This window comes from Stegodyphus dumicola, chromosome 9 (assembly GCF_044657685.1).
Source record: "Stegodyphus dumicola isolate Sdum_Otavi_A_Nest chromosome 9, ASM4465768v1".
Lineage (NCBI taxonomy): Eukaryota > Metazoa > Arthropoda > Arachnida > Araneae > Eresidae > Stegodyphus > Stegodyphus dumicola.
The window spans coordinates 121742419-121769816 of record NC_140776.1 but is presented as its reverse complement, the minus strand read 5'-3'; the positions used below and the strand labels follow the sequence as shown (position 1 = coordinate 121769816).

Sequence of the window (27398 nt, the reverse complement as noted above, 5' to 3'; positions counted from 1 at the left end):
TGGAGTGGGTGAGACATAAATCACTGGTTTTCTTGCATTCAGTCCAACCTTGTTACGCCTTTGTACAGCAGTAGAATAGCTAATTCGAGCTCCTGGGGCAGTCTGAAGGTATAAAACCAAATCTCTTGTAGTTATTTCGAAGTTTATTGAGTCGAAAACGACAGAAAACGGTCTTCTGATGCAGCTGTTGCTCTTGGTCACCCTTGACTATCAACTGATCCAGTGCTTAAAATGCATCTCCAGATTTCTGATATGACACTTTCAGCAATATTCAATTCTTGGGTGACCTCCACATGCGTTTGTCGTTCCTCAATTCTATCCATTATTTGCCACTTTTGACCTTCACCTAAATGATGCCTTTGAGCCTAACTTCTGACAACCACTGAATAAATATTGAACACTGACCACTCTCAGAAATTACATTCACTTTAAACAACACTACAGACTGGAATTTCAACATGCATCCATTGTGCATCACACTGTCAATCACTGAATTTGCATATCTTCGGCACTAGCGCATGCGCAAAAGTGCAATTTTGTATTCAACTGTATTTAATTAGCAGAGATAGTCACAGCATTGGGCATTGGATGCAACATTAACTTAGTAAGCATATTGTTTGTTATTATCTTTTAACTTTGATGACTAGTGTATTTTGCTGTTTTCTTAGATAAATCTAATATCTGTTGATGCCAATTCATAAAACTATAACTTTATTGTTGAATTATTACCAAAAGTCAACTCAAAACAAATTTCAATTTTAAAAGTTGCATTTTCTTTTACTTTAAAAAAGTATGCTACTGTTTGAAAGAAATTAAAAACACTATTTGAAGGTGTTAATGGCAACCTCACAGAAAGTCAATGTTCATTGCTGCTCTGCTAGTGTCGAGACACAATATTTGGCTCTCTAAGGCCTTAACACGATGTCTACAATGACACAGCTCCTTGTTTGCATGTGAGATAGGTGGCAGCAGAGTGGAAAATCATTATTTTGGATCACCACTAAGGTGAAATAATTGCAGCCATGTGACTTTTTTGTCTAGTGCTGCTATCTTTAGATAAACCACTAAGTTGCTAGAACTAACTGGTTGTTAAAAACAGTCTTTGAAGTTGTTAATGGCAATGTCACAGAAAGTCAATGTTCACTGCTGCTTTGCTAGTTTGGAGACACAATATTGTGTTCTCTAGGGCTTTAACATGATGTCTGTAGTACCATAACTAATTACCTGTATATGAAAAAGCATAGCAGCAAATCATTTTCTTGGATTACCACTATGGTGAACAGATAGCAGTCATGTGAACTTTTTGTCTAACAGTGAAATCTTTATTAAGTTATTGGAACTAACTAGGTATTGTTAAACATTCTTTGAAGTTGTTAATGGCAATGCTGCTGACAAATAGCATGCTTAGAAAGGCCAATGTTCATTACTGCTATGTTAATATTGAAGCCTGATCATGGATTGCAAGGACAAAGACCTAATGATGCTTCATACTACTAAGCTCAAAACATGCTTCAATTTCAAAGCACAGAAATCACGCCCTTTACAATGCAAAAAGTCTCTGCATAATAAATTCACTTTATTCTGGACACAAATGACAGTGTACACATGAAATAATAATTTTGCAACTGACCAATTATAGAGGGTTAGAAAACTATTTTTTATGACATTCATGGCACAAATAACTGTTGTTTCAAAATACTTTTGGAGTCCATATAAAATTATTTTTAAATGATTAAATTATGTACTGAACAACAGGCTTTTAAAATAATAAACATTTACAAAAGCTATTATGCATAATCTACTGTCAACAGTCTCAGTTTTAACAGAATTTCACCATAAACTGAAAAGCTCAAAGAGTTTTGATTTTCTCTCAGTGTTTAAAAGATAATAATAATGTATCTGAAACTGAATCTTTCTTTGATACATAAAAATATATGACACTCAGTTTCCAAAAATACTGTAATTTATTAATTAGATGCAAGATAATGTTAATTTGCTTAAATATTTTATTATATATAGTTACATTCTACTGCTATTTATTTATACATCTCCTATTTCTTCATTATTAAACTAACATTTAAAGTTTAAAGAAAAACTGGCATTAATCTCAAGAATAAGAAAAAAAAGAAAAGGTGTAACATATGCCAAAAGATTAACAGAAAGTAGCTGGTTGCAGCCATGCATCATAATGTAAGACAAAAATTACTTGCATGATAGGAAATTAATATAATGCTCTAATGTGTATATATGCTTCTAATAATGCTCCTTTTCTATGCCATGAAGGCTCATGGCACAGAAAAAGGAATAGTAACCTATACACATGAGATATTTCCAAAGATCCTAGGAATTGAGCTCTAGTTCAGTTCAAAGAGGGTGTGAACATTTGAGAAATAATTCAACATTTGCAGTGAATACTCTGTTTCCCAATTGAACAAACCTATATGGGGTGTTCGATTTGAGTTTAACCATCAGAAGAGAGAGAGAGGAGACACCAAAAAAGTTCTGTGAGGATGTCACTGGGATAAATGTATTCAATTAAATTGTGATTACATTGAAAACCTGCATTGTAATATTGATGAAAATCAACAATATATATATATATATATAATAATTTATTTCCTAAACCGTATTGATTAATTGATTATATTATCTCCTAAGTTTAATTAAAGTAGAATTATTTTAAAAGTGTATATATATATATATATACTTAAATTTCTAGAACTTTGGAAACACCCTAAGTATAATATGAAACTGCTTTTCTATCCATGTTTACATAATAGATATTTACAGAACATTAGAGGGATATACATTCTTCTAAATAAATTGAACAGTATCTCAAAAATTACTCTTATATATTATACTCTAGTATTACATTGTAATGTTCTACTTCTGCATTGTTTAATTTGATAAAAATTTAAAAGAATCTAAATAAAGAATGAACAAACTAAATTTTACTATGCTTCTAAGCATACAACACAAGCAAGCAAGAACACAAGCAATCCAGATAACTTGGTGTTCAGTGATACTTTTTACCTATTGGAAGTAAATAATAATAACTAGATTTTAAAAAATTACTTATTGCATTGCTTTACTTCAATAAAAGATGTATTTTGAAAATTGTGTTAATGTTTTATTCATGCCTCATACTGTTAATTTCAAAGAAATAGAAATCCTCCCTCGGTGTAATTATTATATTAAAGAATATTGGTTACACTTGTTTTAATCTTTAAAATAATCTAACTTACTGAACGAGGTTAAGAAATAATTTTGCATTTTAGTACTCATATTTTTCATATCTTCATCAGAACAATTAAATAAACAAACAGCAAAATAAATTACTAAAAGCAGATATTAATACTTATATATAGAGAATGGATGCACAATATAAAAGCTAAAAGCAACAACTTAAGTTTTATAGACTTATTTTTGCAAAGGCATTTTCTTACAATGTACCTCTTCTTTTTCCACGACAGCCCATGCAACTTGAAAGCCTTCAATTCCTTTAAAAGGCACTTCATGTGTAAGCAATTCCCACAAAACAACACCATACGACCAAACATCACAACTTTCAGATACTGGAAGGCACTGAATCACCTAAATATAAGGATTAGAAACAAATGAGTTTATAAAAGTGCATAAATTATATTACCTACAAAGAATAACATTACAGTAAAAATATTTACTTCGGGAGCCATCCAAGGTAAAGTACCAGCTACTGACATCTTTGTAGTACTGTCTATGAACCTGGATGCACCAAAATCACAAATCTAAAATCAAACACAGAAAAGCAAAATGAGATTAATAATTTTATGAATTTGTTTTCAACATAAATTAGGCTAATTTGTTCTTAAAATTCCTACTTTAATTTCAACAATCTTTAAGGGGTCTTTCCTGCTATACAACAGCATGTGTTAAACAATATGCTGTGGATAAATAAATATATGTGTCAATGTTGCCTACTGGCCACTGTTAAATTAAATATGTTGTTCTCATCTCTTGTAAGTGTTCTTGTTTTCGAAGCAAGTACTGTCAATAAAAAAAGTACAATCTATTTCTTTCTTTGTTCATTTAAATAAGCAAAAATAACATTGATACACAAAAACTGGCTTTTTATTTTTTTCTTAAATATAAATTAATTAAATAAATAAATATAAAGATAATATCTTAATTAAATATAAAGCCAATATTTTAATTAGATTAGGTACATAAAAATGATTTTAATTTTTTTTAAAGGATGGATATGTGTTTATACATTATTACAATATCAATTTATACAATAAAAATTTTTAATTTACCTGCAATGTACTTGTACACATTTTACACAGCTGAACACACTTTAAGTGTATTAATTCAAGTACATTGGTACTTGTTTTGCACTTATTTCTGTCAAGAAGTTCTCTCTTGATGAACCAACAATATTTGGTAAGTATTATGAATTCCATTGCAATCGATAACAAGATTGCATAGTGATATCTGTTGGTGAAATCTTTCCCCATGTTCATTGCTAACTGCTATATCCTCTGGATAGAAGTCAAGATGAGAGTGTAAGAAATGAAGCTTTGATAATAAGTGACAACCTAAATTTTTAAAACTTTTCCCTATATTTTCAACTATACTCTTGCAGTTTATAGCTTTTTAATTTCTTAGGGAATTTATCCTACATCCTTGCAGAAAGCATACGTCTTTTTCTATCTTTGTAAGAACAGTTTCAAATTGGTCATTTTGCATGTTTCCAAATGTCTGGATCTATAAAAATCGCTTCTTTTATTTTAGCATCTGATGAGAACAAATTTTGGATAAAGGCCATCTGTTGTCCTAATAAATAATCCTTTTTGTTTTAATAAATAATCCTTGTTGTCTTAATAAATAAGTTGATAAAGGTTATCTAGATAAAGGCCATCTGTTGTCTTCCATCCCAATCAAGTAATTTTGTGAAACTTTTTATTAATCCCTACTTGATGTGAAGTAATAGGTAAATTGGAGCTACAAAAGGTTGGTTAGTTACATTTCTATCTCAGGGTTCCAGGGATTTCCAAGAAGGCCATTTCTGTACATTGCAATGTTTATCTTTAGCATGGCTGTCCATTTGCACATAAAGCATTAATATTTAGTATAATTTTGTTGCATTTCATGAAGAATAGAAATTACTTTCAAGTCAGCCATCAGCACATAAAGTAATAATATTTAGTATAACTTCCATTTAGTTACATTCCCAGAAGAACAGAAATTCATTTCAAGTCAGCCAAAATTTTCCATTTAAAATCATCATATTTCAAGACAAGTAATAGTTTCTTCAAAGCATCGTAACTTCCTTTACTTCATGAAGTGTACCCAACAGAAATGGAATTATATTCATTTCGAGTATGAAGGAATACTGCTTTTAAGCTCACCTTAGAAGCATCAATAAAAAGTCTTCATTCTTCTGGTTAATGATTTAGATCTAGAGATTCCATGAGGCTTGGAATGTTGTTGCAAAAGCTATTTCACCATATCTTTCATAAAAACTAATGAAGTCTTTGTCTTTTATGATATACGGAAATATATATATCATTAGCCAACACATTACACTCCTGAAGCCTTGATCTTAGCAATTCATCTTAATTCTAACTTAACCCGAAATCATGCACAAGATTATTTAATTCTGCTTCTGTTATCATGTGAGGCTCTGAATGTTTCTCCGATAGAATGCAATTCATGCCAGTCTCACTTTCAAGACTAAAACAAGACTTTTTCTAAAAGATGATATGCATTCTTCATCAATTAAAAGACAGTTAACAGGTGGTTGTGGTACAGGAAGCATGTCACTGTGAGGTACTGGCTTTACAGCAGAACTGATGTTGGGACACTGAGCATGCTTCTGCTTCTTAAAACTAATTCCTTTCACAGTTGGAGTTCTACAAAAATAGCAGTCATTTAAATCAGCATTTCCTAGCCTGTGGTATGTGAGTTGCTGATTGGTGGTACATGAAAAATAATCAATAATGAAAGACATATTTTTTTTTAAAGTTAAATAAAAAATATAGATATGTTTTTTCCTATAATTCATAAAAATTATTTTAATTAATAATATTATACAGTAAAGTTGTTAATATGTACAGTCAATGATCAAAAATCCAGCAAACAACGATATCTTTTTATTTATTTATTTATTTATTTATTTTTTTTGAGTGCACTTTTAAAGCTAGCCATTTGCCATCACTTGCACTCTCGTTCACTTCACCGCACGGCTTACACGTGCAGGTTATTGTTTGTGATTGTATTGTCTTTGTACTGATCCCCGTATTGATTAACCTTTTTTTAATAAGCCATGGATCACTGGTTAAGATCTGGTATGTGCCAAAATCTCAAGCAAAACATTAACAGTGTTGTGTTGCCGAGTTCTATAAATAGCAGGTCTGAAAATTCGGTGCAGAACGTTGAAATCACACAATCTTCAGTTTTCCAAAGCGGCGTTAAAAAAATATTGCGATGAATATATAAAATACAGATTTTTGTATATTGGAGACTAAGTCTGTCCTAAGCTCAAGTGTGCAGTGTGCGGGGTAGTGCTTTTAAATGGATGCATGAAGCCTTTATTTCTTTCGCAACATCTACATACAAAACATATGGATTACAAAAACAAAGATTGTGATTTATTTAAATGTTTAAAAGAACAAAGCAACATGTCTGTTTCATTATTTTACATTCTACCTGCTAATAAGGATAATGAACGTGCAGTAGATGTTAGTTATATTAGTTACCATATCACCAAATGTGTGTAACAGCTTTAAATATTGTTATTTAAACCTTGTAATTTAAAATAAATAATTTAAATAGATGAGCATTAAGGTATATGTTAACGGCAATGTTTGAAACGCAGGCTCGAGAGCCACACGTGGCTCTCGCACAAAGAATGTACTTATTTTATTTTAAAATGTTAGAATACATTTTCTCTTCTTGACTGTATGTTGCCATTTTTAGTGCTAAATAAAAATTATTGCTGTGTTCCATCAATAGAGTTTGCTTCAAACTGCAAAAGAAGTATCACAGTCTTAATTACTTTGGAGACACCGGCCGAAATCGAATAATCATGCATATTTTTATTTTATTTGTTCATCACTGAACGTAATATTAGTGATACCAGATTATTACTTCCTGTTAATATTGAATTGTCTTATTTTATTAGTTCATCACTGAATGTAATATTACTGATACTAGGTTATTACTTCCTGTTAATATTGAATTCCCTTATTCTATTAGTTCATCACTGAACATAATATTACTGATACTACGTTATTACTTCCTGTTAATATTGAATTGTCTTATTATATTAGTTCATCACTGAACGTAATATTAGTGATACTAGGCTATTACTTCCTGTTGATATTGAATTGACTTATCTTATTAGTTCATCCTGAACATAATATTAGTGATACCAGGTTATCACTTCCTGTTAATATTGAATTGCCTTGTTTTATCAGTTCATCACTGAATGCAAAATTAGTGATACCAGGTTAATGCAGTCTCTACTACAGCTCAGAGGAAAAGAGAAATATCTAAAAGCGACGAAGAGACGGTCTTGGAACAGATGAAGGAAAAAAATGGAGCAACCAGAGATGCCTTTGAAGAAGTTAAATCACTGTAATTAAAAACATGGAAGATGAAGCTCTCATGAAAGGACTGGAAAAAAATATATTATTACAGCTTTGTGTATGTTGTCCAAATATTCAGATGCTGTTGCAGTAACAGACATTTCTTTGATTCTCTTAAATAAATGAGAAAGCCGAGCTCATAAACTTTCGAATTTTACAGAACTTTTCCCCGTTGGGGGAGAGGTTGTAACAGCTTTAAATATTGTTATTTAAATCTTGTAATTTAAATTAAATAATTTAAATAGATGACCATTAAGGTATATGTTAACGGCAATGTTTGAAATGCAGGATCGAGAGCCAAGTGTGGTTCTCGCACAAAGAATGTATTTATTTTATTTTAAAATGTTAGAATATGTTTTCTCTTCTTGATTGTATGTCGCCATTTTGAGTTTTAAATAAAAATTATTGCTGTATTCCATCAATGGAGTTTGCTTCAAACTGTGAAAGAAATATCACATGTGGTTATAGTCATCAAATAGGAGAAAAATTAATTTTACCTTGTATAAAGGATGCCATTGGCCTTATGATTGACAAAAATATATCCTAAAAATTAATTGTATTCCTTTTTCAAACAATACGGTATTGAAAAGAATTCATGATATGTTTGATGATATCGAGGAAACAGGAGAGAATAAAAAAAAAAAAAAAATTTTCTCAATTCAAGTAGATGAGACTGCAGACATAACAAACAATGCTGTATTGCTTGTTATTGCTAGGTAAATTAAAGACTAAAGATAGACTAAAGATATTTGATGAGAATCTTTTACTTTGTCATTTTCTCTCCCCACACACAACAGGCAAAGAAATATTTAAAGATATTGATGAATATTTTATATTGAAAGGTATAAGTTGGTCAAACTGTAGTGGACTGTGTACTAATGGTGCCAATGTCAGGTTTATAACTATATTGTTTTTCACCCACACATCTTAAATGCAGCTCCTAATGTAATTTGGAGCCACTTCTGTAACCATAGGCAAAATCTAGAAACAAAGTGCCTTCCAGAAGAATCGAAACTTGTTCTCAACGATGCAGTAAAGATTGTTAATTTTACACAGAAAAATTCCGCAAACTCAAGAATTTTTAAAATCATGCACAAAGACTTAATGAGTCTTCATACTTCTCTGTTCTTTCATACAGAAGCGAGATGGCTCTCTTGTGGTAAGGTTATAACCTGCTTATTCAAACTTAGACTAGAAGCACAGTTTTTTTTTTTTTTTTTTTTTTTTTTTTTGTTGTTGTTGTTGTTGTTGTTGAAGACAGTCCTTTTGATCTCTTTTCGAAATTGTGTGATTTTAATTGGCTTCAGTCACTTGCATATTTATCTGATATCTTTTTTGCAAATAAATAACTTAAATTTGACTCTTCAGAACAGCTTGATAATGATCTTTAATGTTAATGATAAAATTGAAAGTATGACTACGAAATTCGATTTTTGGAAACAGTATATCGAAATTAACTAAACAGAAGTATTCAATATTCTACTTTTTTTTTTTTTTTTTTTTTTTTTTTTGAAAATAAGGTTAGTCTGTTTCAAGATATACGAGAGAATATTACAGAATTAAAATTTAACAGAATTAAAATTGTCTTTCATGGAGTATTTTCCAAAACCTGAAAACACAAATGATTGGATTTCAAACCCCCTTCCATGAAGAAAATTTAGAAAAAGCTACATCATTATCAATAAAAGATAAAGAAAATTTAATAGAATTATCATGTGATGGAACTTTACAAGTAGAATTCACGTGACACAAGCTGATTAATTTTTGGTTAAGCATTGATAAAGAATATGAACAACTTTCTCAGAAAGCTCTTAAATTATTATAACCATTTACTAGTATGAAATTAGTAGAAAGAGCCTTCCTTCATATATATATATATATATATATTTTTTTAAATAAGTATCGAAACAGACTGAACGCAGTTGTAGACTTAGGGGTATACCTCACATCTTTTGAATCAAATTTTAAAAAATTATGTTCTTCAAAACAAGCCCATCAAAGCTTCAAAACAAGGATCTCATAAATAAGTATCGAAACAGACTGAACGCAGTTGTAGACTTAGGGGTATACCTCACATCTTTTGAATCAAATTTTAAAAAATTATGTTCTTCAAAACAAGCCCATCAAAGCTTCAAAACAAGGATCTCATTAAATTATGTTATAAAAATATTTTATTATGATAAGAAAATAAATTAATTGGTATTTTATAATTTTGTGTTTTTATTAGAACCATTTATTAGTACACAAAATATGACAAAATAGTAGATAAATATGAAATTTTGAACAAACACATACATATATAAATATATTGTTACAGCGAATTTATAATCCAGCATGTTTAGACATGTTTCAGTGTAATTTGTCTCATTATGTGATGTAAATACATGGTCACCCTATAAAATTTATAATGCAAATAAAATAACACACTCGCAATAACACATTTCACAAAATACAATCATTTTTATGAAGTGCTACAATTTAGCATGATGTACTTCCAAGTGGTACGCGAGCCAAAAAAAGTTCAGCAATGCTGATTTAAATTATCTCTAGGTTCCCTTCAGATCACTGGTATGGAGAATAGCATTGAAGTCCCTTTTCCTTTGATCCATTCTTAAAATTCAGTAGAACAGTTTAAACATGTGGAGCCCATAGTTCACAAATTTTACATTGAAAATAATGTTTATACACGTTGCTAACTAACAAAGTCATATTTCTTCTGTGAGTACAGCTCACGAATTCACTACAATTATATATATATATATATATATATAAAAAACTATGACTAGAATTAACACACTTACAAGACATTTTAAAAGCATCCTTTCTTCAGCTTATTAAATGCTATAATGATCAAGCATTTATTCCAAATGAATATAAAATTCACTTTGCATCATTGTGTCATATCAAACCCATCTTACTGGCATCTACATGTATTTTAGAGTCATTTGTCTGTAAAAACAAGGCATTTTAAAAGGTAATAAACTAATGTTGTGTGATATATTTAAAGGAAAATATCTCTGAAATAAGAACCAACTTCAAATTTTATGAATATTTTCTTATTTCCCACAGGTAGGGTCCCTTAAATTTGTTAAAATTTCCAAAGGAAAGTTTCTTGATTATCAGTGAAAACTGGAAATAATAACTGGAAAATTTTGACCCAATTAAAATCAGTGTATAATGAAAGCATGTTTTTTTAACTGGAAGTATTGAATTTGTGCATATATCTTTTTAGATGAATTTTTCCGCATGTGTTGATCTATAACAGAAAAAGTTTGTTAAAAAAAGTATTACAGTACAAAGTCCGTAATCCGGACTTGTCGGGACTTGGGCGGTTCTGGATTAGGGGTTTTATCCAGATTATAAATCATCAATTTAAATCTGGCAAGATGGCATGCAGAAATTATGCAATTAAAAATATGAAACCGTAATTCATGAAATTAAGAGCAATTATGATTTAAAGTATATCAAAATATACAAAAAAAAAAAAAAGCTTAATACTTATTTGTTTACTTTATTAAACATTTCTTTCAATGCAAGTTGTTTAAGTTGCTTTGTTTTTTGTGCTAATACTTTCTCTTTAATTCTATAAACAGACATAATTTCTTATTCATTTACAAAGTTCCACTGCTCAAGTCCTGTAATTGCTATATCGAGAATACCAACTAACTTGTCAATCGAAATTTTTTCGTTTTCAATAACCTCTCTGTTACTTTCTTCACTATTGGAAGCACGCATCAAACGTGCATGCATAAAGAATACAAAAAAAAAAAAAAAAAAAAATTGTGGCTTTGAGGTCTGGATTATAGATCATTCCGGATAATGGATGTCCGGAGTACAGACTTTGTACTGTATTATTCATTGTAGCTGACACTGTATTATTACATAACACAAAAATTTTTTACACATAACTCTTTTTACCTGTTTTAGATTACAAATCAGAATGTTTCATAAAAGCATAGTAAAAAATTAAATCTCATTGATGTAAGGGGATTCATATATGACAAGGACTGCTGCTGTTACAAATCATTACCTATGCACAGTGCTGTGTGTCCTTGAATGAGTTAGCCAATACTCCCACTAGGATGTTTCATTTTGTAAGACAAAAAACAAAATGTAAAATTTTTAGATTTTGCTAACTCTCTTAGTCTCAGTGATGTAAAAGATATAAATGCCGAATTTCAAAAAGACTGGATAATATTTAGAGGTTGCACACTTTGATCAGTTTAGTAAAAGTAAACAAAAATTATGATTTTCTTATGTCAATTACTTGTATTGGGAAAACTAGAAATCACAAACTTAAAATAATATTAAAACTAGACACTACAATTGATAGGTAGTATGACAGGCAAAATATGTGTTAAATTAATCAACTTTGCAATCCCTTATTTTGTTTGTTTGGTGAAAACTTTTCTGTGATGCTCGACTCAAGAATTGTTTTTGTTGTTCGCCTCTGACCAATTCGCTACACTTTTTCTAGCAAACCAATTCTTCTTTCTGCAGTATCATTAACTATATTAAGAGCATTAACATGGTTTCTTAGAGAATTACAGGAGTATTCTGTCATATCAAGGATCCCAAAGAATTCAAAGAACATCTTTATTTCATCAGTAATGAAATAAAGACGAAACTAAGTCTTCCTTCAAAAAGTAAGTTTTTACTCTCTAATCATTTCACTTCCTTTTTCTTTGCAGGTTTGGTTTCTAAATTTTGAGTCATATTTTACCCTTTGTTTCATCGAAAAAAGCCAATCCTATGTTTGTTTCCGACAGATACCAAAGTTGTCTCTTAGCAATTGTGAGAGCACTTTTTTAATGTCTGCCTCTGGATATACGTTCAGAAGCTATAGCATAATCCAAATCATTCTCTGGAGTCCATCGACTTAAACTTACCTCTTGCCAAAAACAAGCATATAACATATAAAGCAAACAACAGCTGTTAAAGAGAAGCCAAATATATGCTGAGACCCAATCATAGTGTCACGTGGGGACCAATCCATTAGTGTGTATGTGTTTAATTTAAATTTATAACATTTAATTGGGTGTTCATAATTTAAAAAACTACTAAATGTGTGCCAAATGTATGACAGAAAAGTACACCCAAAAAAAAAACTTTTCATTTTGATTCAAAAAATAAAAAAAGTTGCCTCATTAGTTGTTTTTATTCATATTGCATGTAGGCTGATTATGCATTTAGCTCACATGCAATGTGAGATTGAAACCACTGTTCTAAGTGTTACAAGCTATTGAACAATTTGCATATTATTAAATACTACAAAAACAGTAACTTAAAAAATTTTTCAGTTAAGGTTTATTAAGAAATCCCCCCCCATCCATGAGTTACCCAAATGGAATATAAATGCCTGTTTGTCACAATTTCACATGAGCTTTTAACTGCAAGTTCAGTTTGGGTAAAATATAGCAGGCTCAAGCTACAAATAAATCACATTTATACTACAAGAATTCCTGAACATATTTATCCAAGAATTAACTTCTAAGCTGCGGCATGGAAGAATATACAGGTGTCAAGTATTAAATATACTGAAAGCAGTTTTGAGAATTCTTAAAATTCTATTAAAATATTTATAGTGAGTACTAAAGATCAGTAACAGTCCTCAGAAATTGATTCTTATACAAAAATGGGATTCTCGATTTGAACCAACTTCATAATTCATTTTAAAGTTTTCAACACATTCCTTACTGTCAGTAGTTATTAATTGCAGTTTGTAACTTAGAAAGAAATGCATATTTTCATCTATCCATGCCCACTTTTAATCCACAGCCAGGCCCGTGGCGACAATAGGTGCAAGGTTGTACGGAGCACGACATCGCCGTTTCAAAAAGCCACCGGGCAATCATTATAACAAGCAGTTCATATTGCTGCCTGTTTGAACAGGAAAATTCTTGTCTTATTTCAACACACCTCCAGGGTCGACTCAGGTAAAACCTGGGAAGCTACTGATTGTACTTAGGCAGTCTCGGCCACGAGTGTTTAAAATCAGTCTCCACAGGACTGGAGTCATCGCTGGCGATGGCTCCAGTCCTGTGGCGATGGCTGTTTCAGGCTTTGGCAAGGACTGTATGATACTGTCTTGTCCGTTCCGTTGGTTATAGTGGAGCTATATAGTTAGATATTCATGGTTGTCCGGGGTGAAACATCTCGTTGATGGAGTTGGCAAATTCAGCGAGCCTTTAAACTGCTTGAGGTTTTCAGTGCGACTGGGGCGTCAAAACTAAATACTCATTCATATCCTTCCGTGGTTTTCCCCTAGAGGCTCCTAAAGCCGACATCTGTATACCATGACTTAGGGTTAGCAGGCTGGATTGCTGGCACAGTCTGTCTGACAGTGTTTAAGTGATTTCGTTCTGCTGTGCGGGATTGGGGCCCCTGTTGATGGCAGAAGTTTCTACCATCCCTCCAGAACAGAAACATGGAATGTGAGTTGCCGAGTAGCCCTGCCGACACAGGCTTAGCTCGTCTACTGGACCGATAGGTTAGTGGCCTCTTGGATCGCCTTAAGGGGTTGGGGCGTTTAACTGAGTTGAGCAGCCTCGAGTTTGCAGCTCTGTGTGCCCCTTCCTCCTAGAACACTGTCTTATTTGACTGAAAGTTATAACCAGGGCAGGAGTTCGTCTCTGGTGTTCTCTTCTGTCTTATACAAACGTGCAAATACTTGATGCCGATGCGTATGTACGGGTAGACTCATTCGACTAATTGCTTAATCCTTATTTTGTGTCTACTGTTGCAAACGTAGTAATTTGTGCAATATTTATCTTTTTGTGATTGCTTGTTGTTATTGTTATTCTAATAAAAAAAGGTAAGTGCAGTTACATATTATGTTAAACTTAGGTTAACATTTTAATTAGGAGAAGCAACGATTTGAGCATAATTACTCAAAAACTGTTGAGCTCTCTTATTTGAACCATTGTCGTATTCTTGGCCACAAAAATTACTAACATCTAAACCATTTTCCTCAACAGTCTTTAATAAGAACATTGTTTGTCTAACACCGGTCGTATCTGTTGTAACACAAAATACTAAAAACCTTTCTTCAGTACTCATGTCTGTATTTTCTAAATTAAAATACCTCATACAAATTTATAATATCTGCTCTTGATGGCTGCCATCAGGCGTACAATCAAGTAAAATAGAAAAATGCTTTGCCTGTTTGACCTTATTTAAAATAATTTGCTTATTATTATTTTCTAATAAGCTAGTTATTTTATTTTGAATTTTATCTCCAAGGTAATGAAGCATATGTTTTTTTTTTGAATTTTATTAATATATACAAACATGATAGGGTCAAATATTGTGATCATTTCCATACACTTTAAAAAATTATTTTTTCTTTCAAATAATTTGTTACTGGAACCACGGAAGGCTAAGTTTTATTTGGCTAAGCATGGACAATTCTTTCAATAACATCGTGCCAATGCATAGTCTCTTTTTTTAATAAAATTTGAAATTCTCTCTTTTGTTAATAAAATTTGAAATTCCGAATTAGCAGGTTTAGTCTTTCGTAATCGTTCTAAGAAATCGGATTAACTCTTTCGTTGTCTGGCAAGATTCCACACGAGTACATCTAAAAAATTTACGTCCATCTTTGTCTTTGGGGAAACTAAAAACCAAGTTTTGGTAATATCCAGGACCTTTTTTCTATTAAGGCTTGAACTTGAGATGGCAATAATGGACTTATGCATAATCTGGAATCATCAGGCACAAGCAAATGCGTATCTATTGCAGAAATTGTAGATTTTAATAGTGTTTCTTCTGTTTTCTTGACTGGCAGCATTGAAGTTAAAGGTAATTCTCGTGTGAAGACGCTTTCTCAACACTTTCTGATTATTAAGTTCTTTTGGCAATTTCAATGGTAGCTGAGACATTGATGGATAACTAGTGCTACTAGCATTAGCTTGGGTATTCTTTGGGTGTTGGAAAAACTAAATTTTAAAGTTCAGGTTTATTACGTCTTCCTCTCACCTTTTTTTTTTTTTTTTTATTATTATTGCATTCTGATACTCAAACAGTCTTTTTCTGTTTTTCTTCCAACATCTAGGGGCAAATGAAAACAGAAAAAGTGCAAGTAAAAATAAAAGCAGAAAATAATTATTATAAGAACTATTGAGCAAAACGCTTCTTCTTAAATATATTCGGAAAGTCACTGTTTGAAATAATTTACCTTACTTCTGAAAAAGTGAGTATATCTTAAAACATTGCTTTGAAAATATATGAATTATTAGATCAATACCAAATAATTCAAGAAGGGGGTGGTTCTCTTTTGTTTATTAAAGTAAATAAATCAAATTTAAAGATGTAATAAAAATAATGAAACATTTTCCTTCCGTTTCCGTATAGCTAAAAATCGAAAAATGGCCAATTTTGAATTTCAGAATACCTTGTATATTTTTACTTGACTACAAATCTCAAATAGGTACACTGCTCAAAAAAAAAAAAAAAAAAAAAAAAAAATGGGACAGTCCTATATCTCCCGATCTACTGGGCCGATTGACAAAATTCAAATTGCGTTCTTCATGTCTCGAAAGGGCGACTTAGGATATATATTAGATTTATATATAGCACTATTCTAACATAGGTATTTTGACACAAAATCGGACTTTTTCTGAAATAACATACCAATTTTTTTACATATTTCGATTCTACGACTCAAATTACGCCTAAATATGAAATTTTGTAAAATTTGGAGCGAAATTTATGGAGAAATTCACAAATTTATGTTGGCACTTTTTTGTCAGTTTGCACCAAGAATACTTTACTTGGCGAACTTCTTAATATATGGCAACCTAGTTTCCTTTCCCCTGAGAGGAAAAAAAGTCACCATCATTCCTTTTTTCCAAATAATATTCTTTATATTATATTTTTAATTATAACTTATTATTTTAAGTAATTTTTTCTTTTTCGAATTTCATTTTAATTGTTTAAGTTGCATGATTTTTTTTCGAATAACTGTTTTAAAATTTTCTATTTACCTATTCGAACTGCGTAAATAAAGGTGCAGCGTTTATTTATTTATATTTTTTTTCAAATAGTTTTCTTTATATATATTTTTCGTCATAGTTATTATTTTAGGTCATTTTTAAATTTTTATACTTTTATTTTAATTGTTTGTGTTGCATTGTCTCTTCAGATAATTGTTTTAAAATTTTCTATTTATTCCTTCGAACTGAGCATTTTAAATATATTTATTAATATCAATTTTCCAGAATTTGATTTTATTTATTTGAACTGCGTTTCTTTCGGAAGAATACTTTGTAACCCAGACTACGATGCGTTTGAAAACTGCATACTATATTAAAAGAGAAAATACAGTAAAGCACAGTTTTACACGCCTTTCAATGTTCCGTTCAGAAAAAATATATATAAATAAGAGAGATGTATAACCGATATTTTAACTTAGGATGACTTGCATACACTGCTTTAAACAGTTTTATCATTGTGCCCATTGCTCTACACAATTTTATCCTACATTTGGTTTCTTAAAATGTTATTAATATTTTAGTCAAATATTTTATTTTTGAAATCGCAAGAATCAAATATCATAACATTGAAAAGTTTTAAATTTTAAAAAAATATGAATACTAAATTTTACGAAAAAATTTATTTTTCTTCTCTTTTTCTTTAAGCATTCTGAAAGTATATTGAAAAGTATCCAACTTTTCGAAACATTTTGGTATTTCTGACAATCATTTTAAATAAAGTTATCGCCTTCCATTTCATAAAGGCCCACAAACGGCCGAGCGGTAAAGTTGCTCAACACTGGTAGTTCACTCCGGGGTTCGAACCTCGGTAAACGGGCTGGTTGCATGGGAATTTTCGTGGATTTTCTCATGTGTACCGCGTATGACAGCTGGTTTCCCTTAGAAAGTTCTTCACGAAGTATTTCGTCAGAGCCTTTATCAGTCTTTAGAGGCTAAACATTTTGAAGGTATGAGATGAAAGGAAAGACTGGTTTCATCAAAAGGTTTTGGTTTATTTTATTATGACAAAACACACTACGGCTATCTGCCTAAGGGGAGGGATGCCTTCGTGGAGGACTTTCTAAAGGAAACTGGCTCGCATACACGTTACACATGGGGAAAACCACGAAAACGCCCATGCAGCCAGCCCGTTCGCGGGATTCGAACCTCGGACCGAACTACCCAGTGTTCAGCGACTTTACCGCTCGGCCGCTGTTTCATCTGGAAGGGAAAAAAAACATCTTTAGGTGACATCCACATACATCACTGGATAAACTCCTGAATCTTCAAATAATTCGACTGAGAAAATCATGGGATTCATCATTTATGATACGATATGATGTTCTATAACGTAATTTACACCATATAGTTTAAAACCAGTCACTCTTCACTTTAATCTGCAATGATATCGTTTTGTCTTTTTTGTTAACACAAGCTCAATTGATGGTATTTGCTGGTGTACACGTCCAAGTGTTTTCTCTTTGAACACCTAAATTCTTTGAAGTATCCTGAAAGTATATTCGAAAGCGTCGAACTTTTTGAACATCTTGGTACGTCTGACAGCCAAATTTCCCTGCAAATTCTTGCTTACTTTTCTCCCTAATTTTCTTCTTTCCTTCTACAGTTATTTTCAGTGCTCACACAAGAAAATTAAGATTTTTCGACTGCTAGACTTCCATACATTTTGCAATTTTGTCAATTTTTTAAAATATCAATTATATGAATTGCATTTCAGCTAAAGACAGCTTTTCATTTTCTAGTCATTTTAGCTATAAATAAAGTTTAAAGCGAAGTCCAAAGGATAAATATTTTAATTAAAAGATTTTTGCTAAATGACAAAGAAATAAAACAGTCCAGCAGGGTTTATTCTGTACCACCGAGTAACCCGATTCTTATATCGGCTGAAACAATCTAAATCATACTAAAGATCATGTTTTTTTATACAGTCTATAACGCGAGAGAAAAATTAGCTTCTTAAAACATTCTTTCTAAGAGGATTAATATAAAAGATTATATTTATATATATATTTTTAAAGCTGGGACTTGAACCAAACTGTCAAACTTTTAAAGTTTAATTTACATGGTGCTTATAATTAAAGTTTCAATTTGAAATGGTCATAAAAGGAAAACTACCGGACCAAATGTTATCAAACTTGGGAATCGTGTAAAGGAGGTTATGGGAATTTATTTTCGGCGAAAAAAAAAAAAAGAGTTCAAAAACTCACCATCAGGGGAAAAATGGCGCTGTATACAATATTGTTAAATGAAATAAGACACGAAAACATCTGTTTAAAATGTGTTTAATATTTTCCGAAACGTGTTACAAAGCATGTTCAATGTAGCGTCCAGCATTTTCCGAAAGCAAGTTAAATCATGTTACTGCATTCTCAACAGCAGCTCTTAGCATATCAGGTTTGGTTTTGGTTTGGTTTATTAGATTACGGCAAAGCATTCGAGGGATATCTGCCTTAAGGGAGGGATGCCTTCGTGGAGGACTTTTTAAGGGAACTGGCTCGTATACACGTTACACATAGCATACGTTACACATAGCATATCAGGAGGAATGTTATCAGTGTATCACATTTTTCATTTCTGCCAAATTGTTTAGATTATCACCATAAACAGTGCTTTTGAGATAACCTCATAGACGAAAGTCACAGAGGTTGAGGTCTGGTGGGAAGAGGGGAAGTGTTGGCCTATAAGACGTTCATTCGTGAAATGTTGCCTAAGTAACTATGCGACACTCTTGAGGTGGTGCCCAACTCTGCATAAAAATCGTAGTATCTAAAATGCCACATTATTGCAGTTCATGTATCACGAAACATTTTAATATTGACACTAAGTGAGCTGCAATCGCAGTGGTCCAGCTGTCGACTGCTCTTCAGAAAAAAATGGTTCTGTTATAAAACTAGCTGTCATTCAACAGTAAACGGTGTGAAATGACTGTTATGCAATCGAATGCAGTAGGAGAATGCAATGGAACTAGATAGATAACATGAGAGATTTCTTTGGCCCAAATCGATTAAAAGCGTTTTGAATCAGTATCTTCATGTTTTAATGCCGAATTCAGGCTTAAAAAATTACAAATTAGCGATCTGTAAGAAAACGATTTCCAGATAGTACGCACTTGTGAGAGTGATTTGCGATCTCACATTTTCTAATCGCTAATTCGTGGTTTTCACGGACGAAATTCTCACTTACAGGGATGGCGCACTCGACATTTATTGAATTTAACGTCTTTAAATGTTAATTTGCCTACTTCAAAGTTTCTTAAGGGTATACAACATATTAAACCCATTTAACAAAAGGTTAAGTTAGATTCCGACCCATATTTCGTTTAACAATATTGCATACAGCGCCATTTCCCCCCCCTGGTGGTGAGGTTTCGAACTTCCTTTTTTCGCGGAAAATAAATTCCCATGACCTCCTTTACACGATTTCCAAGTTTGATAACATTTGATCCAGTAGTTTTCCTTTTATGACCGTTTCAATGTGGAACTTTAATTATAACCACTCTGTATATTATTAAATTTTAATTTGAAGCTATGCGTTATATGTATACCATGCGTAAAATTTTCGCTTTTATGAAAAAATAAAAAAATCGAAGCAAATATACTTAGTATAATGGACCAAAACTGAAAACATTTCCCCTCCCTCCGAAAATAAAATATTGAAATTTCGGACTTGAATTTATTGGGTTATCGAAATATTTAATTTGACTTATCTTCTAAGTCCTAGTTCCGACTACAATTCTGTCAAAAATTCCGAATTACTTAAGCTAAAGTAAAAGATTTAGTATATATTCACTGTATGTTAATAAAGTAATCAGAGTGTAATAAAAATAGATTATAGAATTTACGCTGATGTAAATTTTGTCTGACTGCACAACATGTAATGGAAGAGAAGGTTTGTAGAGATCTGTTTTTGACATGCCTCTAAAAGTAGATGTCATATTAATTTTGTCTCTTCAATGTCAAAAAACTTTCCTTTGAGAGGCAACTTTAGTTTTGGGGAAAGAAAAAAAATCGCAAGAAGACAAATTTGAAGAACATGCAGGACGATTGAGTACACATACTTATTTTCGGAACACAAGCGGTTCTCCGACTGGTTATTGAATAATGAAAAGATGCATTGTCATGCAATACAAAACATTTGGAATACGTTTTCTGGTTGAATAACGTAAGATTAAAAGTCATCTGCTTAATTCACATCCATTTACAAGTCAACTACTCGGGCAATTGCAGAATCGTTTTGATCATGAGCTTGTAAGACAAACCTAATATCACTGAATTTAAACACTTCTTTAATCTTCCGAGAACGTTCCTTCTTTAGCTCATATTCCAAGACTATTCAGTGAATACAATTATTGCCAAAGAAATTGAATATTCATTTGCACTACGGCTTGGTAGTTTACTAACCAGTTAACAAAACTTAAATTCTGCTTTTTGTGTCTAAGAATACAACAATATTTTAAATATTTACAAATAAAGTATTAAATTGGAGATTTAATTGGAGCCTCATCAGTTGCCTAGCATTTGGAAAAAAAAAAAAAAAGATTGTTAAATTCTAATTGTTTGCTGCTCAGTCTAACCCAGGCTGCATGGTTGGTTTTCGTAGTTTTTTAGGTTCTCTTTACGAAGATTCTCTATGAAAGCATCTTAATCAAATAGCTCCCATGTTCTTTCTATGTTCCAATAACCAACTAACCTAGTTTAAGCGCGATTTCCAAGTGAAGTTACTAGTAAAATCCGAATACTCATTAAAAATCATGTAGCTAGCCAATCGGGAGTAACATGAAAGATACGGCGCCAATAATTGAAATGTTGTTACGGTACGCTGTTTCTAAACTTAGATGGTCATTCCTTAATTAAATAGCCCACCAACGGCCGAGCGGTAAAGACGCTGAACACTGGTAGTTCAGTCCGAGGTTCGAATCCCGCGAACGGGCTGGCCGCATGGGCGGTTTCGTGGTTTTCCCCATGTGTAACGTGTATACGAACCAGTTTCCCTTAGAAAGTCCTCCACGAAGGCATCCCTCCCTTTAGGCAGATAGCCCTTGTGTGCTTTGCCGTAATTAAATAATCCAATCCAATCCTTAATTAAATATAATTGATTTGTAAATTCTACTAGAACTGACGGTAAGAATTGAAGTGGAAATAAGTAATATGGTGTGCAATCTTGATTAATATAAAATTAAAAATATTTGCATAGAAAAATGTTTGCATTCAGACAGAAAGTTTTTTGAAATATTTGCAATTACTTTATAAGAAGGATTTATTAATAACCGTAATAATTACTTATTATATTACTGATGATTAGGATTCAGTTCTTGACAATTACATTCTAAATTAGAATTTTAAGGATATAATGAAAATACGCTACGCACAAAAATACATTTTAGGAAAAAAAATGAGTTGATTTTTTATCTTTTAAAACTTCTTAAATTCATTTCATCATCGTATCCTCGTTGTTTATTGAATCCAGAATGTTGGTGTCGTTTATATAATTATTCTTACTTGTCCACAGAATCTGCTGACTTATCCAACCATTAAGTAGCTGCAGATCATTTCTACATAACCACTGAACTTCCATTAATTCAGTCTCTAGAGGGTTGTATGTTTATATCATAATTTGACTTTTATAAAAAATGATTATTCTAAATATTATGTTTCTATAAAAATATATTGTGCTTTAAAAATATGGATCATAGTATCAGCCGCTCTTTAAGCCACTTCAAAAAACACAGTTTGTTTAGAAATAAATTATGCAGTTAATGTCATAAAATTCAAATAAATATCAAACGAAAATTCTCAGTTTTAGACAATTCGATTTAAACGAAGTAAAGTAGCAAACGATAAAACGCCGAAGGTAAAAATTTACTCTTACAAAAACTTACTCTTAAATTTAAAAAAAAAAAAAGAAAAGATACGAGAGAAATTTTAAAAAAATAGTTAAAAATTTGAATAATATCATCTATAATTTAAAAAATAGCCTTTCATATAGTATTAATAAATATTTATTACGCATCATTGAGGGAAAAAATGTCATATAATTAATTCTTCGTAAAATTTTACTTGAATTTAAGGTTAAAAATAGCTGTGGCAATTCAGTGTAACAAAAATCCATAGACCACATTTGGCGTTATTATCGCTCAAAAAAAAGGTGCCAAATTTCAAAACGCGAAATTATGTAAATTCGTGTATATCTTAGAAAATTTTGAATAAAAAAGTCTAATTTTTTGCAGATATGCTTAAAAATACACCTACTTTAAGATGATGGTAAAAATTTTATAGGTTATAATTCAAAATTTTTTTCGAAAAATTTATAGAAATTATTTAAAAATAGAAATTTAAAAAATAAAACGCAAAAAATGGGTAAATTTTATTTGGAATGAACCAAAATTTCGAAATGTGAGAGAAAAAATCAAAAAAGTTTAATAAAAAAGGAGATATTAATAAATATTTGCCAAATTCAATTAACATTGAGGAGCTAAAATTTTGAGAGCTAATATTTTAAAAACTATTTGTACGATTTTTACAAAACTTGGTATTCTGGCATAATTTGAGTCGTAGAATCGAAATATGTAAAAAAATTGGTATGTTATTTCAGAAAAAGTCCGATTTTGTGTCAAAATACCTATGTTAGAATAGTGCTATATATAAATCTAATATATATCCTAAGTCGCGCTTTCGAGACATGAAAAACGCAGTTTGAATTTTGTCAATCGGCCCAGTAGAACGGGAGATATAGCACTGTCCCATTTTTTTTTTTTTTTTTTTTTTTTTTTTTGAGCAGTGTACATTTTAAATTTAGTGTTACTCCATAAATAAGTCAATCCTTTCTTTTCGAAAGATAATAATTTTCAGTTTAATAAACAAATGGTTCATGTAAAAAAAAAAAAAAACATTTTTTGAGTAATTATGCTCAAATCGCCGCTTTTCTGAATTACAAAGCTAACCTATGTTTAACATAATATGTAACTGCACGTACCTTTTTTTTATGTAGAATAACAATAACAGCAAGCAATCACCTCTCCTCCCCCCCAAAAAAAATCACAAAAAGATAAATGCTGCACAACTACGATTGCAACAGTAGAACAAAATAAGGAGTAAGCAATTTGTCAAATGTGCCTACAGCGCCCCCTGTAACCTTACGTATGCATCGACATCATGTATTATGCTTTACATATATTTACAAGATCAGCTCAACTTATGTCAAAAACTGCAACAAGCATTAACTGATAAAAAATCAGTGATATAAATAGTATAGATATGCATGAGCTGCAGTTTTTGCAAACTTTGGAGAAAATGTAGCATCACCAGCTGAAACTCTAAGCTATATCGTTGTCAACAACATAGCGGTGTGCAGAAAAGAAATTTGGATATATCCTTAGATATTAGCCCTAGAGCATTTTTTGTGCCCTGTTGTGATCACAGTTTGAATCTTGTCGTAAATTACACTGCGAACAACAATTTATTCAGTACAAACTTATTAGATATGTATATTAATTTGTTTTTAATTTTAAGATAATAAATAGTGTTCAGCAATATATTTTCCTTCAAGAAGAAAGTTAATGTTGTTGTTGCTTATGCTCAAATGTCTGATGTAGTCAGCCCAAGCCCACGAAACTCCTCGTGGCAAGAAGCTCAAGTTTACGCCTGTCTTTGGCAACAGCCTTGGACACCATACAGGTGACAGTAGGATTTAGCTCAGTTTTGCCCTCAGTTTTGATGGAGAGCACCCTGGGGAAGGGACGGGTCCGAGTGTCTCCCACCCCTCTTCCCCTACTACTAACCTTTCAAACCTTTCAAGAGAACTTCTGCCTTGCCTATATAGAGTGCCCCCATGCCATACCGAAATTATACATTTATAAACATTTATAAACATCCATATCTTCTCCGGGATTCGAACCCAAGGCCTTTGCATGGCAGTCAGCAATGCTAACCACTGTACCGGTTGGGCAGCTTTTTATAACATAAATGAATGTATAATTCTTCAACGAATTTGTCTGAGTGTGGTTTTTAACAAAGCACAAAATGTTTGCATATTTAGACAAAAGATAATATATATATAATTTTTTGGTTTTTCATATTATTATGTTAATAATGCTTCAATGTTAATCATAAATACGGTCAGTCGTCACTACATACATACTACATACATACTACTAATCGTCACTACATACATACTTTATTATCGTCACTACATACATACTATATAAAGGCGCTCGCTAGACATTTGCACGACTGCGCCGATTAGGCTTGGCATGGGCCTGTCCACAGCAACCAATGGCAAGTTGGTAAAACCAAGGAATATTGATAATTTGAACCTAGTTCAATTTCCAGTGAATAGGTTGATTACATAGGCATTTTTGTTATTATCCCCATATTATAATATAAATATGAGCCAGTCTAGAAAATCCTCTATGATAATATTTATCCTCTTCTGAAGATGTCTTGATATGTTTTTTCAAATCAAATAATCTTTTTTATAATCATATTCATTTTTAAATAAATTAGAAAATAAACATTGCACAATTACCTACTAAAATTAATTTTAAAATAAATGAGGTTAAAATCAATTTTTAGCTGAATATGATTTAAATTTAAATAGATATTACTTACCTTGCACACATAATCGGCACTAATGACAACTAAAATGAGAAAAATACAAATTTTGGAAACTAGACTCATGAAAATTCAATAACAAAGATAAAAACACAATTTCGATATCCAAATGCACATAAATTACACTTTATATATGAGGCGTGGTGAAACTAAGGCTCATGAGCTGCACGTGGCTCTCGAGCCTGTTTACTGTGGCTCATGAGAAGCATGAACCTCTTAGACCCCTGAAATGTGACTTGCCTGCAACAAACGGTAGCTTTATTTTTGAAGTACATTAGATTTTATAACAGAAATCATGCAATGACAACCCTACTTATCAATTAAAAATTTGATTTTAGACTGTTTTATGCATGTAATAATTTAATTTATCTCACACTGTACAGTGTGCACTAATTTTCTGAGTAGCAAAACAGAATAATACTGTAATGACCATGATATTTTTAGACTAGATAATAGCCACTGAGAGAGCACAAAGGACAACATTTTAAAAGCTGAATTTAAAAAAAAAAAAATTTCACTGTAAACTTTGTCTTCCCAATTTAATTTTATTTCAGGCAGTCTTCCCTCATAACTCTTCTAGTCTCCCGATTCTTAATAACTGTGATTTAGTGTTTCGGAAAATTTTCTATTCTTTGCATGTACTGCTTTACTTTAGTCTCTGAACGGCTTGATCAGTCGTCTTTCAGAGAGGAAAAACACAATCTACATAAAGACTCAATTAAATCACACCTTTAAGGGCATAGTTTTTTGGAACCTGCTCATGAAATCTGTATTTTAACATCTTCCATTAGCTAAATGTGCACAATTACTTATTTGAACCTCTGCTTTCAAAATTTCCTTTCATTAAGATGATATGCACTTTTTTAAAGAAAAAAAAATATTTTAAATTATAACCTACTAATTTTAAAGAAGTATTTTAGGTCTGAAGGATTTATCTCAATGTTTTATTGTGGATGTGGTAAAACTTCATATTTGTATTTGGTTACAACTTCTCATGGTAATCCCTAAGCATGACAAGTGGTTTTGTGCCTCTTTCTACAAAATTTTCTCAACCAGTAACAGTAATATGAAGCCACACATTTTTCAGCTGAAATTTTATTTGTGATGACTGCACAATAAAAACGCATAATAATAATATAATAAATCATATATATATATTGTTGCAAGCATATGGGTTTGTAATAGATTGAATGCACACAAAACCGATAGCTTAATAAAACTTATTAAGAAAAAAAGCTTCACAGTTCTGGAACTTTCCACAAAATATTCATACACTTCATCAGAGCATCACAAGCATTAAAGATGCAATGCATTGAAGATGCAAAAATCTTATACATTTTTTTAAATTATTAGGTTTTGAATAATTTAAATCTATTTACCCATTTATTGACTACAGAAACATTACTTTCAAGATTCTCATTTTAAATTATTTTATTTTAGTTTAGTTCAGAGTTTTTTAAAACTTTCCTAATATTCTTCACTAAAATAGTTTTTTTAGTCCTTTAGCAAGTTAAAAAAGAATACGTTTAGCAGTTAAATAAATCATCATTTTTTAATTCCTTTATTTTAGCAAAAAGATTTATGTTACAGTTAAATGTAAGAGCATTTGGGAAAGTAGAAAGTTGTTTCCCTTACTACGAGTAAAATTTATACATAGTTAAAACGTTCAAATGGTTATAAATGATATATACTGTTTTTTTTTAATTCAAAAATCAGCAAATAATAATGAAAAAAACATTGGAAAAAAACTGAATACACTGGCAAACTAAAAAGCAATAATAAATTATCTATAATATTTCAGAAGTGATACTTTTAATAATACTAGAAAACTCAATGACAAAAATTAATTTCAAGTTATCCGTAATATTTTATTAGATAATAAGTGAAATTAAATCCATACACATTACATGAAGAATACAAATTACAGATATATATCCATAAAAGAAAATTAAATTTTTAAAAGAAAATCCTAAATGCTTTATCCATTTATGTAGCAAAAATATATCAGGTTTTCACGAAAGTTTTCCGCCACCACAAATATTGTCTACATAAACAATTTGCGTTGGCATGTTTAATCATATTTTGTCAAGTGATTTTTCAGCATTTGAAAGAAAGAGATCACTGCGTACAAGGTTCTGAAATGGAATTATCACGTTACCAGATTAGGA

The 27398-nt window shown here is 31.3% G+C and overlaps 1 protein-coding gene across 2 annotated transcripts in view; it reads right to left on the bottom strand.

The window, feature by feature from the left end:
* LOC118183191 (mitogen-activated protein kinase kinase kinase 20-like) overlaps positions 1–27398 on the bottom strand; it is a 123256-nt gene that overhangs the window by 71020 nt on the left and 24838 nt on the right. For both annotated transcript variants that reach the window (XM_085824032.1, XM_085824033.1), the window contains 3 exons: positions 25228–25256; positions 3684–3767; positions 3454–3594 (listed from right to left, as the gene is read on the bottom strand). In XM_085824032.1, the coding sequence (XP_085680158.1) occupies positions 3454–3594; positions 3684–3767; positions 25228–25256 (254 nt within the window). The remainder of the gene's footprint in view (positions 1–3453; positions 3595–3683; positions 3768–25227; positions 25257–27398) is intronic.